This window comes from Babylonia areolata, chromosome 2 (assembly GCF_041734735.1).
Source record: "Babylonia areolata isolate BAREFJ2019XMU chromosome 2, ASM4173473v1, whole genome shotgun sequence".
Classification (NCBI taxonomy): domain Eukaryota; kingdom Metazoa; phylum Mollusca; class Gastropoda; order Neogastropoda; family Buccinidae; genus Babylonia; species Babylonia areolata.
Genome location: NC_134877.1, coordinates 4741137 through 4757855, shown reverse-complemented (window position 1 = coordinate 4757855; position 16719 = coordinate 4741137). Strand labels below are relative to the sequence as shown.

The 16719-nt window shown below is 45.6% G+C and overlaps 1 protein-coding gene across 1 annotated transcript in view; it reads left to right on the top strand.

The window, feature by feature from the left end:
• Positions 1–16390, top strand: part of LOC143296644 (unextended protein-like) — a 42660-nt gene extending 26270 nt beyond the window's left edge. The window contains exons 4-6 of the mRNA XM_076608677.1: positions 5959–6111; positions 11266–11349; positions 13837–16390. Of these exons, the coding sequence (XP_076464792.1) occupies positions 5959–6111; positions 11266–11349; positions 13837–14687 (1088 nt within the window). The 3' untranslated portion in view covers positions 14688–16390. The remainder of the gene's footprint in view (positions 1–5958; positions 6112–11265; positions 11350–13836) is intronic.
• Positions 16391–16719: the final 329 nt, after the last annotated feature.

Sequence of the window (16719 nt, the reverse complement as noted above, 5' to 3'; positions counted from 1 at the left end):
TTATCTAGCACCTGTCCTGGTGATATGACTACTTATCTAGCACCTGTCCTGGTGATATGACTACTTATGTAGCACCTATCCTGGTGATATGACTACTTATCTAGCACCTGCCCTGGTGATATGACTACTTATCTAGCACCTGCCCTGGTGATACGACTACTTATCTAGCACCTGTCCTGGTGATATGACTACTTATCTAGCACCTGTCCTGGTGATATGACTACTTATGTAGCACCTGTCCTGGTGATATGACTACTTATCTAGCACCTATCCTGGTGACTACTTATGTAGCACCTGTCCTGGTGATATGACTACTTATCTAGCACCTGTCCTGGTGATACGACTACTTATCTAGCACCTGTCCTGGTGATATGACTACTTATCTAGCACCTATCCTGGTGATATGACTACTTATCTAGCACCTATCCTGGTGATATGACTACTTATCTAGCACCTATCCTGGTGACTACTGATGTAGCACCTGTCCTGGTGATATGACTACTTATGTGGCACCTGTCCTGGTGATATGACTACTTATCTAGCACCTATCCTGGTGATATGACTACTTATCTAGCACCTATCCTGGTGATATGACTACTTATCTAGCACCTGCCCTGGTGATATGACTACTTATCTAGCACCTGCCCTGGTGATACGACTACTTATCTAGCACCTGTCCTGGTGATATGACTACTTATCTAGCACCTGTCCTGGTGATATGACTACTTATGTAGCACCTGTCCTGGTGATATGACTACTTATCTAGCACCTATCCTGGTGACTACTTATGTAGCACCTGTCCTGGTGATATGACTACTTATCTAGCACCTGTCCTGGTGATACGACTACTTATCTAGCACCTGTCCTGGTGATATGACTACTTATCTAGCACCTATCCTGGTGATATGACTACTTATCTAGCACCTATCCTGGTGATATGACTACTTATGTAGCACCTGTCCTGGTGACTACTTATCTAGCACCTATCCTGGTGATATGACTACTTATCTAGCACCTGTCCTGGTGATATGACTACTTATCTAGCACCTGTCCTGGTGATATGACTACTTATCTAGCACCTATCCTGGTGACTACTTATGTAGCACCTGTCCTGGTGATATGACTACTTATCTAGCACCTATCCTGGTGATATGACTACTTATCTAGCACCTGTCCTGGTGGTATGACTACTTATGTAGCACCTATCCTGGTGATATGACTACTTATCTAGCACCTATCCTGGTGATATGACTACTTATCTAGCACCTGTCCTGGTGATACGACTACTTATGTAGCACCTGTCCTGGTGATATGACTACTTATCTAGCACCTATCCTGGTGATATGACTACTTATCTAGCACCTGTCCTGGTGGTATGACTACTTATGTAGCACCTATCCTGGTGATACGACTACTTATCTAGCACCTGTCCTGGTGATACGACTACTTATCTAGCACCTGTCCTGGTGATACGACTACTTATCTAGCACCTATCCTGGTGATATGACTACTTATCTAGCACCTGTCCTGGTGATATGACTACTTATCTAGCACCTATCCTGGTGACTACTTATGTAGCACCTGTCCTGGTGATATGACTACTTATCTAGCACCTATCCTGGTGACTACTTATGTAGCACCTGTCCTGGTGATATGACTACTTATGTAGCACCTGTCCTGGTGATATGACTACTTATCTAGCACCTGCCCTGGTGATACGACTACTTATCTAGCACCTGTCCTGGTGATATGACTACTTATCTAGCACCTGTCCTGGTGATATGACTACTTATCTAGCACCTATCCTGGTGATATGACTACTTATCTAGCACCTGTCCTGGTGATATGACTACTTATGTAGCACCTGTCCTGGTGATATGACTACTTATGTAGCACCTGTCCTGGTGATATGACTACTTATCTAGCACCTATCCTGGTGATATGACTACTTATGTAGCACCTATCCTGGTGATATGACTACTTATCTAGCACCTGTCCTGGTGATATGACTACTTATGTAGCACCTGTCCTGGTGATATGACTACTTATCTAGCACCTATCCTGGTGATATGACTACTTATGTAGCACCTGTCCTGGTGATATGACTACTTATCTAGCACCTATCCTGGTGACTACTTATGTAGCACCTGTCCTGGTGATATGACTACTTATCTAGCACCTGTCCTGGTGATATGACTACTTATGTAGCACCTGTCCTGGTGATATGACTACTTATGTGGCACCTGTCCTGGTGATATGACTACTTATGTAGCACCTGTCCTGGTGATATGACTACTTATCTAGCACCTGTCCGGGTGATATGACTACTTATCTAGCACCTGTCCTGGTGATATGACTACTTATGTAGCACCTATCCTGGTGATATGACTACTTATGTAGCACCTGTCCTGGTGATATGACTACTTATCTAGCACCTGTCCTGGTGATATGACTACTTATCTAGCACCTGTCCTGGTGATATGACTACTTATCTAGCACCTATCCTGGTGATATGACTACTTATCTAGCACCTATCCTGGTGATATGACTACTTATGTAGCACCTGTCCTGGTGATATGACTACTTATCTAGCACCTATCCTTGTGATATGACTACTTATCTAGCACCTGTCCAGGTGATATGACTACTTATCTAGCACCTGTCCAGGTGATATGAATACTTATCTAGCACCTATCCTGGTGATATGACTACTTATCTAGCACCTATCCTGGTGACTACTTATCTAGCACCTATCCTGGTGATATGACTACTTATCTAGCACCTGTCCTGGTGATATGACTACTTATCTAGCACCTGTCCTGGTGATATGACTACTTATCTAGCACCTGTCCTGGTGATATGACTACTTATGTAGCACCTGTCCTGGTGATATGACTACTTATCTAGCACCTGTCCTGGTGATATGACTACTTATCTAGCACCTGTCCTGGTGATATGACTACTTATCTAGCACCTATCCTATGTCAGAGACCAAGCTCCAGGTACTTCACACCGGGCACGTAGACCAGGAGCTTATGGAGTTCACTATGAAAGTAATTCATGTATAAATGTTCATGCATTTAAGTATGACATACCATACACATACAAGTGAGCGTGTATGTGCTGCATGCACACACTCAGGCAGACACTTATGCAGATGCGCGCGCACACACACACACACACACACACACACACACACACACAGCCAGCAGAAGTTCAAGAAGCCCGTTAGTCAGTTAGGCAGAACAGAAGAGGAGTGTTTTGGTGAGCTTTTTAAAGTGAGCTTGGGGTTCCATGTGGTGGACTGAGAATTATAAGCGAATGGCAGCTGACTTGCATTATTTTGAAATATTCAACAGCGATGATGATGATGATGGAAGTAGAAGAGTAACAGAATATTTCATTATCTACAGCAAGACGCATCCCAGTTGCGTTGTAAAACATACAGATAAACCGTGCATGAGAATCACAGTTATTTACTCTGTGCCCATGAAAGACATAAAAGGCTTTGATGCTGACATGTTAACTAGACCACTAACGCAGTCTCTCATACTTACATACTTACGTGGAGTGATGGCCTAGGGGTAACGCGTCCGCCTAGGAAGCGAGATTTTGAGCGCGCTGATTCGAATCACGGCTCAGCCGCCGATATTTTCTCCCCCTCCACTAGACCTTGAGTGGTGGTCTGGACGCTAGTCATTCGGATGAGACAATAAACCGAGGTCCCGTGTGCAGCATGCACTTAGCGCATGTAAAAGAACCCACGGCAACAAAGGGGTTGTTCCTGGCAAAATTCTGCAGGAAAATCCACTTCGATAGGAAAACAAATAAAAGTGCACGCAGGAAAAAATACAAAAAAATGGGTGGCGCTGTAGTGTAGCGACACGCTCTCCCTGGGGAGAGCAGCCCTAATTTCACACAGAGAAATCTGTTGTGATAAAAAGAAATACAAATGCAAATACACAATAATTGATAGTAATAATAAAATGCTGGCTAGCGCAGTACGCCCATCTCAGATGGGGCTCAGTTTCAGTTTCAGTTTCAGTAGCTCAAGGAGGCGTCACTGCGTTCGGACAAATCCATATACGCTACACCACATCTGCCAAGCAGATGCCTGACCAGCAGCGTAACCCAACGCTGGGGCTCACTGCGCTTTACAATAAAATATACAAATTTTAAGACGAAGACTAGTTACATTTACGTGGCAGTCATGAAGTGTTAGTCCTGTAATTACTGGTAAACATGAGCTTTTTAATTGACAGCAGACTAACCAACATTAAAGAAAGATCATAAGTGTTTGTCATAAATACAAAAAAAAACCCCAAAAAACTAAAACTGTAAAAGTAGTCCTTCAGACTGGTTTTTAAAGTGTGCACATACACTCACAAACATCCGCACACAAACCCATATCATTTTAACGATTTTGAAGAACTTAAGAAAGAGGTTTAAAAAAAACAACAACAACAACAACAAAAAAAATTAAAAACTTTATAAAACCTGTAAGAACCCAGATTTGTAAAAGTTGTGAATTTTGGTACTCTTTATTAAAAAAAAAAAAAGTAACACATTGTTTTTGTCAGTTAATGATAAAGCAATGAATTGTTTAACCTAGTTTATTCTAGCAAGGACAACCCTGATCCTGAAAGAATCCTTCTGAGTGAAATTGTGCTTCTCATCAATGTTAGTGGTTGACAAATTCAGGCAAGGGGCCCAAGCTGGCACTCAGAATTCAGCGCTTTTCATTGTGGGTCATGACCTCAGTAGTTCTAAGAAATCTTTGGCCATAGTGGTGTTTTTAAAGTGTTTGGAAAGTTTGTACATTTTTGTGATCGGCCACATGACTTCACTGTTTGTGTATGTCATTAACTCACTCAGTACGGCCAGTCCTCTCTTCTCCTCTACACAGACCCCTCGGATGTCCAGTGGGTGTCTGAATGACCCAACCTTTAGCTTCCGTCGTAAGAATTGTGGTATTCTTTGTCAAAATTCACCTCTTCAGTATAAGAGCCTTCCTCTTGCAATATTTTGATGATGGTAATTGGGGTGAAACGCTGTTAACGTCGTCTCTTTCGCCGTTCGTATGGAGAGAGTTAAACGCAAGGTGCTGATGCTGTGATGACGCACACTTTACATCCAAATAGCACATTCTTTATGTTTTGCTCAGCATTGCAGAAAAGTCGTCTGCTAGGAAAAAAACCCAGCCAGACTTGAAGAAGACTTTTAACTCCCTTGATATTTCCAAGGCATGGATATTGTGGTGAAATATGGGTGACAGCGAGTGACAGGAAGGGGGAAGTGTACTGTGACATATTCTCTCTCTGTGTCTCTGTCTCTCTTTGTGTTTGTGTATGTTGTGCGCAAAATGATAGGAACGTGTTCTAATCAGTTTGTGTACACGTGTGCGTGTGTGTTTGTGTGTGTGTGTGTGTGTGTGTGTGTAAGTTGCATTATATGAAGTTCATTACTTCTGTGAGTTATGATAGCAGGAATGTAGCATTGTGACATATATATATATATATATATATATGTATATATATATATATACTGCGGTATATTATATAATCCATCTATATCTATATCTGTCTGTCTCTTTACTTTGTATACAACACTATATCAGCACTTGGGTAGAGTCATATGACTGAACTAAGAAAACAAGTGTAAAATTTTTTTTATTTTTCTGGAAATTCAAATATTTTGAAAATTATTGGAAAATGAGTTGGCAGAGAAGGGATAAAAAAAACAAAAAAATCTGTATGAACCGTGTTTAACTGTGCTGTGACCCACTCATGGGGCAAAAGTCAGCAGTCATAATACTGTGCTTTTTGTCCTAGATCCTGGCACGATAGTTAAACATTTTGGGGGGGGCCTTTATGGGGTTTGGGAGGTGTTTAGAAAGTGTTGAAATTTAGTGAATGAAAACTGTGTATGGACCTTGTTATTGGCTTTGGTGTTTGGCAGCGGTGAACCCCTTCAAGGAGCCGTACGTGAAGAGGAGTGTGCTGAAGCAGCTGATCCAGCAGAACATCTTCATCACCCTCAACCCCAGCACGGACGACTCGGACATCTACAAGCGCAGCGAAGAGTGTGACTACTTCGTGCTGATTCTGGAAGGTGGGTGCTGCTGTGCCTTTCTCCTGTTTTGTGCGGGTGTGTGTTGGATTCAGCTGCGACGGGCGCAATAGCCGAGTGGTTAAAGCGTTGGACTGTCAGTCTGAGGGTCCCAGGTTCGAATCACAGTGACGGCGCCTGGTGGGTAAAGAGTGGAGATTTTTACGATCTCCCAGGTCAGCATATGTGCTGTCAGGTCAGGTCATTAGATCTGCTACTGGTAACCTGTAATCCAGTACAACCTGTTCAGGGTCGGGTTGCCAACGACTAAACCGGCACTTCCACCGCTCCCTTCTGGGACTGGTGAGGCGGGTGGCTAGACACCCTTATGGAGATCCATAAAAGGGCGTCGGCTCAGGAGAGCCACCGACGGCCATCTAGCTCCACTGTGCTGTGTGCATGCCACACGCAGTTGGTCCCCGGGGTGTGTCTACCCATGTATGCGAAATCTGGATCCGGCAGAATCTGCGGAAGAAACCTATCGGTTCAACGGAGAGGAAGGCGGTTACAGCAACGCACTGTGGAGTGCAGAGAGCAAGATGAGACACTGAAAGGATATCTTGGTCATCCACTGCATCCGTGCTCATCATCCAGTCGTCTCGACTTAGTCTTGCCACTGGAAATTGGTGGACCCGGACGAGAGAGTGAGGTCGACGTTGCGCAACTCCTCTTCACTTTAAACAAACTCATCGCGCAAGTCATCAGTCATCCAAAATGACCTTTCATCCTTCATCATTTCATCACCCCCAAGTCCTGTGGCGACAGGCGAGCGACGAAACGACAGGTGTGGGTACACTGGCAGTCGCAGCCGCAGACCTGCACGCAGGCGGCTCAGGCCATAGGGTCGTTCTTCGTCGACAGGAGCAGCGATGGAGCTCGGCAGCCGTCTGAGCGTCTGAGCAGCCCTCTTTAGGAATGCACTGCTCACCTCCCTGGCATGAGGAAGGGGCTAGAAAAGGTGCCCTAAAAATTGCCTGCTCCATATCACCCTGGCCAGCATACCGCGGCTGGCGGGGACCCTACATCAGCGGTCGAAACAAAGAGAAAGAAAAGAAAAAAACAAGGATCGTTCCTCTCACCATTGGTGCTTGGAACATAAGGACTCTCCTGGACAGAGATAACACGGACAGACCCCAAAGGAGAACAGCACTAGTTGCATCCGAACTCGCCAGATACAACATCGACATCGCAGCCTTGAGTGAGACTCGGCTTGCAGGCGAAGGCGAGCTCTGTGAACGGGGATCTGGTTACACCTTCTTCTGGAGTGGACGAGGAAGCGAAGAGCGACGTGAGGCTGGCGTTGGTTTTGCAGTAAAAACAGCACTTGTCAGCAAGCTAGCTGGAATCCCAAAGGGAGTCAACGATAGGCTTATGACCATGAAACTCCCACTGGCATCTGGCCAGAAGCACCTCACCATTGTCAGTGCCTACGCCCCAACCATGACCAACCCGGATGAAGTGAAGGCGAAGTTCTACGAGGACCTTCACTCTGTCATTGCTGCCATCCCTAAAGCAGACAAGCTCATCATTCTTGGGGACTTCAATGCTAGAGTTGGCTCTGACTACATCTCCTGGGATGGAGTGATTGGAAAGCACGGTGTGGGCCACTGCAACCCAAATGGATTGCTTTTGCTTCAGACCTGTGCAGAGCACGAACTGCTGATAACCAACACAGTTTTCTGCCTCCCTACCCGTAACAGGACGTCATGGATGCACCCTCGCTCAAAGCATTGGCATCTCATCGATTATGTCATCGTCAGGAAAAGGGATAGGCAAGATGTACGTGTAACAAAGACCATGTGCGGCGCCGAGTGTTGGACAGACCATCGCCTTGTAGTCTCGAAGCTGAATATTCGAATCCAACCCAAGAGACGCCCCCAAGGCCAGAAGGCTCCAAAACGGCTCAACATCGCTAAGCTGAAAAGCATCACCATCAAACAGTCATTTGTGGAGCTGCTGGAAGATCGTCTGGAATCCGCCTCTCTGGACAACCAGAATGTGGAGTCTGACTGGAGGACCCTGCGTGAGCTGATCTATAGTACAGCTTCAGAGACCCTGGGACCCATGACCAGAAAGCACAAAGACTGGTTTGATGAAAACTGTGATGAAATCAAGCAGCTTCTGGATGAGAAACGCCGTCTGCATCAAGCCCACCTGAGCAACCCAAAGTCCACATCAAAAAAGGATGCATACAATGACATCCGCAGGACTGTTCAGCAAAAGTTACGCCAGATGCAAGATAAGTGGCTGAGTGACAAAGCTGATGAGATCCAGGGATATGCTGACAGGCACGATATGAAGAGGTTCTATGATGCCTTAAAAGAAGTCTACGGCCCCACATCCTCAGGATCATCCCCCCTCCTCAGTGCAGATGGGAATACCTTGATCACCGAGAAGGAGAACATTCTTGAACGATGGGCTGAGCACTTCAACAGTGTCTTAAATCGCCCTTCCTCCATAAATGATGAAGCCATAGACCGTCTCCCACAAGTCCCCACCAACGAAGCACTGGATGATCCGCCAACACTTCTTGAGACCCAGAAAGCAATCCGTCTGCTATCCAGTGGCAAAGCACCTGGCTCAGACTCCATACCAGCAGAGGTCTACAAGGATGGAGGCACTGTGCTGACTGAGAAGCTTCATCAGCTGTACTCACTCATGTGGAAAGAAGAGACGATCCCCCAGGATTTCAAAGATGCATCTATCATTCACTTGTACAAGCGAAAGGGGAACCGGCAAGCCTGTGATAACCATCGGGGCATTTCCTTGCTCTCCATCGCAGGCAAGATACTTGCCAGGATCCTACTTAACCGCCTCACAGCACACCTTGACCAAGGTTATTTGCCTGAGAGCCAATGTGGATTCCGGAAAGAGCGCGGAACCACTGACATGGTGTTTGCTGCAAGGCAGCTGCAAGAGAAATGTCAGGAGCAAAATGCTGATCTGTTCTCCACCTATGTCGACCTCACTAAGGCCTTCGACACCGTGAGTAGAGAGGGACTGTGGAAGATCATGGCCAAGTACGGATGCCCTCGGAAATTTATTTCCTTGGTCAGCCAATTCCATGAAGGCATGCAGGCTCGAGTCCAGGACAATGGTGAAACATCTGCTCCTTTTGCTGTCACAAATGGTGTCAAGCAAGGCTGCGTCCTGGCTCCAACGCTGTTCAGCCTCATGTTCTCTGCAATGCTTACTGATGCCTTCAGAGATGGCGATGTTGGAATCGGCCTAAAGTACCGAACAGATGGCAAGCTGTTTAACCTCAGAAGGCTTCAAGCAAAAACGAAGGTCATGACAGACATCATCAGAGACTTTTTGTTTGCTGATGATTGTGCCCTCAACGCTGGATCTGAAGCTGACATGCAACTCAGCGTCGACAAGTTTGCCACTGCCAGCAGGAACTTCGGCCTTACCATCAGCACGAGGAAAACTGAAGTTCTCCATCAGCCAGCCCCAGGGAAACCCTACGTTGAGCCCAACATCACAGTCAACGGTCAGAGACTCAGTGCGGTGGAGCGGTTCACATACCTTGGCAGCACACTGTCACGAAATGTGACAATCGACGATGAAGTGAACGTCAGGATTGCAAAAGCAAGCGCAGCTTTTGGTAGACTCAATGCAAATGTCTGGAACAGAAGAGGCATTAGTCTTGAGACCAAGCTAAAGGTCTACAGAGCAGTAGTTCTCCCCACACTACTGTACGCCTGCGAAACTTGGACAGTGTACCAACGACATGCCAAGAAGCTGAACCACTTCCACACAACATGCCTCAGGAAGCTACTGAACATCAAGTGGCAAGACAAGACCCCTGACACAGAGGTGCTCGCAAAAGCCACCCTTCCCAGCATCTTCACCATCCTGATGCAGTCCCAGCTTCGCTGGGCTGGACACGTGGCGCGCATGCCAGACCATCGGCTGCCCAAAAGGCTCTTCTATGGCGAGCTGCAACAAGGGAAGAGATCACACGGAGGTCAGAAGAAGCGCTTCAGAGATACTCTGAAAGTCTCTCTGAAAGCGTTTGATATCAACCCTGACTCCTGGGAGGAATCTGCAGTGGACCGTGACAAATGGCGCGCTGCTGTGCACAAAGGCGCCAGGTTGTGCGAGGCCAACAGGACTGCTGCAGCTGTTGAGAAGAGGCAGGCCAGAAAGTCACGGGCAAACAAGCTCCCTGACAATGATATGCCTGTCTTTGTCTGCCCCAACTGTCAGCGAACATTTCGTGCGCAGATTGGACTATTCAGCCATCTGCGCACTCACAGATAGATTCATGAGCATCCTTCCCCCCACCCCACCACCACCCTCCCCCCATCCCCCATCCCCCATCTGGATGACAACGATGGTCATCATCGATCTCGATGGACACACCATACCATACCATATGCAAGCAGAAGATCAAATACGCACGTTAAAGATCCTGTAATCCATGTCAGCGTTCGGAGGGTTATGGAAACAAGAACATACCCAGCATGCACACCCCTGAAAACGGAGTATGGGTGCCTACATGGCGGGGTAAAAATGGTCATACACGTAAAAGCCAACGCAGAAGAAGAAGAAGAAGATTCAGCTGTGGGCTGAGATACTGTGCAGGGTGAGTGCCGAGCCTGTGGATGCAGAGTTGATTTCCAAGTTGGGATGAATAAAGATGTGTTTTATCGTATTTGTGTTTGGTTGAGTATTGTATTGCTTGGGAAGATGCTGGGAATTTTCCATGAGCTTTTTTTAAATTGAACATTTCTTTTTTTTCCCCCCATTGAAGGTGTCATATTGCATTAGTTAAGATGGACGGGTTCTGGTCTGGACAGTGTATTGACCTTCGTGGGGGAAAAAGGAAAAAAGTTTCAGGAAGTTTTATATCAGTAGAATGTTCAGTTTTTGTCAAGTTTCAATTTGATGGGTTATTCCATTGTTGTAAAGGAATCAAATGAAAGCTGCACAAGAACGGAGAAAATTACACAGATAAAAAGTTTGTGTAGGGCTGGAGCAGCTTCTGATCAGTGGTTTTCAGTTCTTTGGCTTTGTACATTGTCATCTATATTCTGCAATTAAATGTATAATTATTTTGTTTGTGATGATGATTTCTGTGACATGTATAGTTTTCGTTTGTTTTGCCTTTTGTATGTGGGTTTGCCAACGATGATTTCTTTTACAAACCAGGTCACGTGGAGGTGAAAATTGGCAAGGAAAACTTGGTCTTCGAAAGCGGCCCATTCAACTACTTTGGTTTGGAATGTTTTGACTGTAAGTAGTCTTTGTCAGTCTGTGCATCTAGGACATTATGCAGCAGTTATGTTGTATTATTGTTATTCTTGCTGTTTTACATGCTTGTATCATACAGGGTGTTGTATGTATCAAATTCTTTTTTGTCATTCGGTCTGTCATCAGAGGCAGTAACTCACGCCTGTGTTTCTTAAACATATAAGCTAAGAATTTGGCACCATACCCATTTGAGACATTTTTCCAAGTAAGGCAAATTCGGAGTGGATCTCTTACTTGAAAGAAACGGAAATGGGGATGGATAGGCCATACACTACGCAAGCCTGCAACAAACATCACAAGACAGGCTCTTGATTGGAACCCACAGGGGAAAAGGAAAGTTGGCCGTCCGAAGCAGACCTGGCGGAGAAGCATTGAGGCAGAGACAAGGGCGGCCGGAATGACGTGGGCCGAACTGAAGAGGACCAGCCAGAGCCGGGTGCGTTGGAGGAGTGTTGTTGCGGCCCTATGTTCCCCAAGGAATCAAGAGGAATAAGTCAAGTCAAGTCTCTTACTTGACATAATAGCTGACAAACATGTGGAAGCAATAAAAAAAATGACAGATGACAGAAGTGTCGAAGTGACCTGGTCATCCATTGCCGTGAAGAGGCGACACAAAATCATCAGCCGTCTGGTTATTGTGTTAGATTACTTAGTGTGACGTCGCCTGAGTAGTGTCATGGACTGACAGACGTTCATGTACATGTGCATGGTTGTAGGCACACATTTGCAAAGCAGCACACATACGCAAACGCACGCACCGACACTACATGTCTTGTGCGCACGTTCCTACTGACCACGTATCATCTCCACTTTCCTTATGGATATCGCATGACTCAAAGTCAGTCTGTCGTGGAAGGTTGGTCACTCACTCATATAAGTGTAATCAAGTTGTTTTTTTTTCGCTTCATATCTGTGGATTCGGGGGTGCCTTTTCAGTATGAACAGCAACCCCACATTCTGGGAAATCTGTGCTGGAAATGTCCTCCTTTCTAATAATGATAATAATAATGGATACTTATATAGCACACTATCCAGGCTTTGTTAACATAAAACATTACATCTATGTTACATACTCACACCAAAATATGACTACACACACACACACACACACACACACACACACACACTACGTACATACATTTTAACAATACATGTGTATCTAACAGCTACCCTAACACATACGCACACATAGGCAGGCACAAACATAAACGCACGCGCACACAATACACATACATATACAATTTACATGCATGTAGTTATGTACACATACATATGTATACATACATATTCAAGCACAGCTAACGTGAAGGAGGTGGACCTGCCACAATTGAACTTACTGCTGAGGGAAAAGGTGAGTTTTGAGACGAGATTTAAAAGATGCGAGGGAATCAGAATGACAGAGGTTATCAGGGAGCTTGTTCCACGTCTTTGGCGATTGAAAAGAAAACGATCTGTGTCCATAGGTCTTACTTCTGACGTGAGGTATCCTGAGAAGTCGAATATCAGAGGAAGAACGGAGCTGGCGAGACGGGGTATAGATATGGAGGAGTTCAGAAAGATACTTGGGGCCAGATCCATTGACTGCAGAAAAGGTCAGAGTGGATAGCTTATAGTCTATTCGATCACAAACAGGCAACCAGTGGAGAGACTGAAGGAGAAACATGGTCAAATTTAGAAGCTCTCTCACTTTTTGTTTCTGGCTTTTACCTTGTTGTGGTCTCTTCCATTCTTATTTTCTGTCTTGGTGGTCCGTTGACACTAACTTCCTTCAAGGAAGCGTTGAATATTTTTTGTCTCTTTCTGGACATGATAATTTGGCATTTTTATTTTGTTGTATATTTGTATTAAAACAGCTGTCGATTTCTGGCAGAGAGAGGACACAGGCTCTCAAGGCAATGGCAGAAGCAGCCGAAAAAAGTTCCAGCTGTATCTGGTTGAGGAGCAATGAAAGTAAACTTCGTAAGGATTAAATTTCCCAACTCAAAACTATGCGTACGATAGTTCAGTGGTTAAAATGTCTGCCAGAAAAGGTGACTCAGTCCTGAAGTGGTGACCACCATGGAGGCGCGGGTTCAAACCTGCTGAGGACCAGGGGAAAAAAAAAGGGCAACACAAGGGCATCCAGGAGTCATGACCTGGGTGCGGCCCGGCCCCCTAAGAGTGTAAGGAGTTAAGGGCTGAAACACCTGACTGAGGGGGGCTTCTTCTCTGAAGACCGTGTACTGTCCAGCTCTCCCTAGAGTTTCTTATCACATTGTGCCTGGGACATGTGAGTTGGTGGCCAGCATATTTTATTTTTGTATGCCTATTATCATATGTAGTTTTGCAGATGTGTAAGTGTGTGTGTTGTTGTTTTTCCAGGTTCTAATGGGATTGGTATTGACAGCGTTTTCAGCTGTGATAGGGACTTGTGTAATCAACTGGGCTGAATGCAGCAGTGGTAAATGGTCAGTATCTTTTCCCCCTCAGGTTTGAAGGATATGAAGATAGAAAGGCTGAAGGATGTCACGGACCTTCGCCTGCTGCCGCCCTACACTCCAGACTTCTCGGTGAAGGCCCTCACCCCCATGCAGTTTCTACGAATCCATCGGGTTCACTACCTGGCTGCCCGCCGCACCTCCTGCATTTCCAGCAGCTCCTTTGGGGACAGTCACTGCAGCGAAAAAACCTTCAAGGACGTGTGGATGCGCACAGTATCCCAGAACAATAGTGCTGCGACCCTCCAGGAGCTGCCTGAGGTAGACCTCAGCCATGTGGGCCTGCTGCACAAGGGGGCCCTGCAGGCTGACAGCTTGCTGAAGGACCACGACATGGCAAACAACCAACACAGCCCCACCGACACACTAGACACCAAGGAGGGCGGCAGCATGGGGGGCTGGGGGTTGGGCGGGGGAGAGGCCATCACCATGGATCCCCTGCACAGCAGCAGCTGCAGCCACAGCCACAGCCACAGCCAGGGCCCTGACAGTCAGCCCCAGGTGGACAGTCAGGTCAGAGAGATGGCGGAGTCAGGCAGCAGGGCAGGAGACAGGTCTTCACTGTCGACGGTGGATGGAAAGGCAGTGGGCGAGGGCGGAGACAGCTCTGCACTGATGCTGCTCAACGGCACTGACGGCAGCCATGGAAGAACGGAGGCCAGGACCGACTCGGATTCAGAGGAAAGGGAAGCGGAAAAAGCAAGGGGAGACAAAGCCGCTGTGATGAACAGCAAAGAGAGCATGACCAGTCCCAGCAGTGAGAAACAGTGGGTGGAGGAGGAAGATGAGAACGCTCCCTTGGTGGGCAGGGAGAGTGACAGAAGCAGGACTTGTGATTCATAGCACTGATTACTACTGAGACAGCTGCCTCTGCTTGGGACAGATCATTGCTGATGGTGGTATTTCAACAGAATCGGTTTGTTGTTAGATTGTGACAATGTTTGTCATTTGGAAAGACATTGAAAAAGGGACCATTTTGTGTGTCACAAACCAGCAGTGTTCAACTGACATTCATTCATGATTTGTTTACAACTTGAAAAAGTAACAGATTGTGTAGACAGCTTTTACTATGTTGTAGAAAAATATGCATAAAGACACTGCTGTTGTAGCTATATATCAATGAACATGCACAGTTTGTGAGAAGGCGCATGTTTTAAATCGTTCTGTGAAGTACTTGACAGTCGTGCAAGAGTTTGATGTAAACAAGGCTAGCTTCTCTTTCATACCTGCACGACAGAACACCTTAATGTTAGCAAGGAACATGGTTTGACAGCGTGAGTTTCACCCAGACAGATGTGACCTTACCAAGGATGGAGTGTTCCACTGGGATGAAATGGCTTCTTGTGTCTGCATCTGTTTAACTGTACACAGATCCTAAAGATCTGTCACTGAAGACGTCGTGCACAGCAACAGTTTTCTTTTCTTTCATCTTCTGTTACCATCTCTCAACTCGAATGATAATGAAGATTTACTGGGTACTTAATCACTTAATCTTCCAGAAAGCACAAAATCGTTCTTTTTATTTGAATACAAGCACAACATTGTTCTTTTAAAACAAACACAAGCACATTATTTTTTTGCACCAAATTGGGAAACAAATTCTGATTCTCTGCATGCACAGACACTGCCATCCACTTCCTCTTGCAGCACAGAACACACAAACTTACACAACAAGACACACGGTCTCACACACGCGCGCGTAAATGCGTGCATGCACATGTGTGTGGGTGTGCACATGCACATGCCTATGTATCAAAAGGAGCAGACATTTTGCCAGCGTATGTGGAAGCAGAACGCTGTTTCTCCCCAAAAACTTCAAAACAGAACACTGTTTGGTGTTCCTCCCCAAAACTTCAGTGCACACAATGCTACACACACAATCCAATGTGCGTATATAAGTGTATACACATTTACATTTACACTCTCACATGCAGACATGCAGTCAGTGCACACACACACACACACACACACATATGCACATGCACACGGGTACACATACAGCTGCATGATGCAGTGAAGCCCTGAAGCTGCCTTCAGTTACTTGTATCTGATTGTTCCTGACATTAATCTGAAATTGGCATGTGTATATTGCCTATATAATCTAGAACAATGAATAAAATATACTCTGAATATGAATACACGGCTTTTGGGATGGGGTATATTAAATGCTGTCATCGGGTTTACGAATGAATGATAATATTTGTCTGTAGTGCAAGTTTGGATGAAAGATTTGATCATACACTAGAAAATGATTGTGGGTTTTCGTGAACTAAGAGATGGCATTGCAATGGGACCTCAAAGACTATTCAGTGATCTTGCTGATGGTTTATGTTGAATGGTGTGTAGATATTTTGACTGGCTGAAGGACACTGAAGGCTTAGAATAGCTTACTGATGTTTGTACTGATGTGTACACAAGGTACTGTTGTTTTGTGATATTGCAGGGCTCTTTTCATGTCCTGACCTGTGTTACTTTTTTTTTTACTCTGTTTTTGGAGTCAACTGAATCACATGAAGCAATGATTGTAACTTGTGGTATTTTGTGATTGTCACACTGAAGGTTTTTTGTTTTTTTTTAAGGTTGGGGGAGGGAGAGGGGGTTTACTTGTTTGTGTGCAGACAAGACACACACACACACACATGCATACACACACACACACACACACACACACACACACACACACACACACACACACACAACTTCTGTAACTCTCTGTTGTGTCTGGTTTGCCTGCTTCATCCATTCAGTCCTTTCAGCATATACAAAACTCTGCTGCCCGACTCGTCCTCAGAAAGAAAAGATCTGAGCATATCACTCCTCTTTTGCAACATCTCCACTGGCTCCCTGTCTCACACAGAATAAAGTACAAGATCAG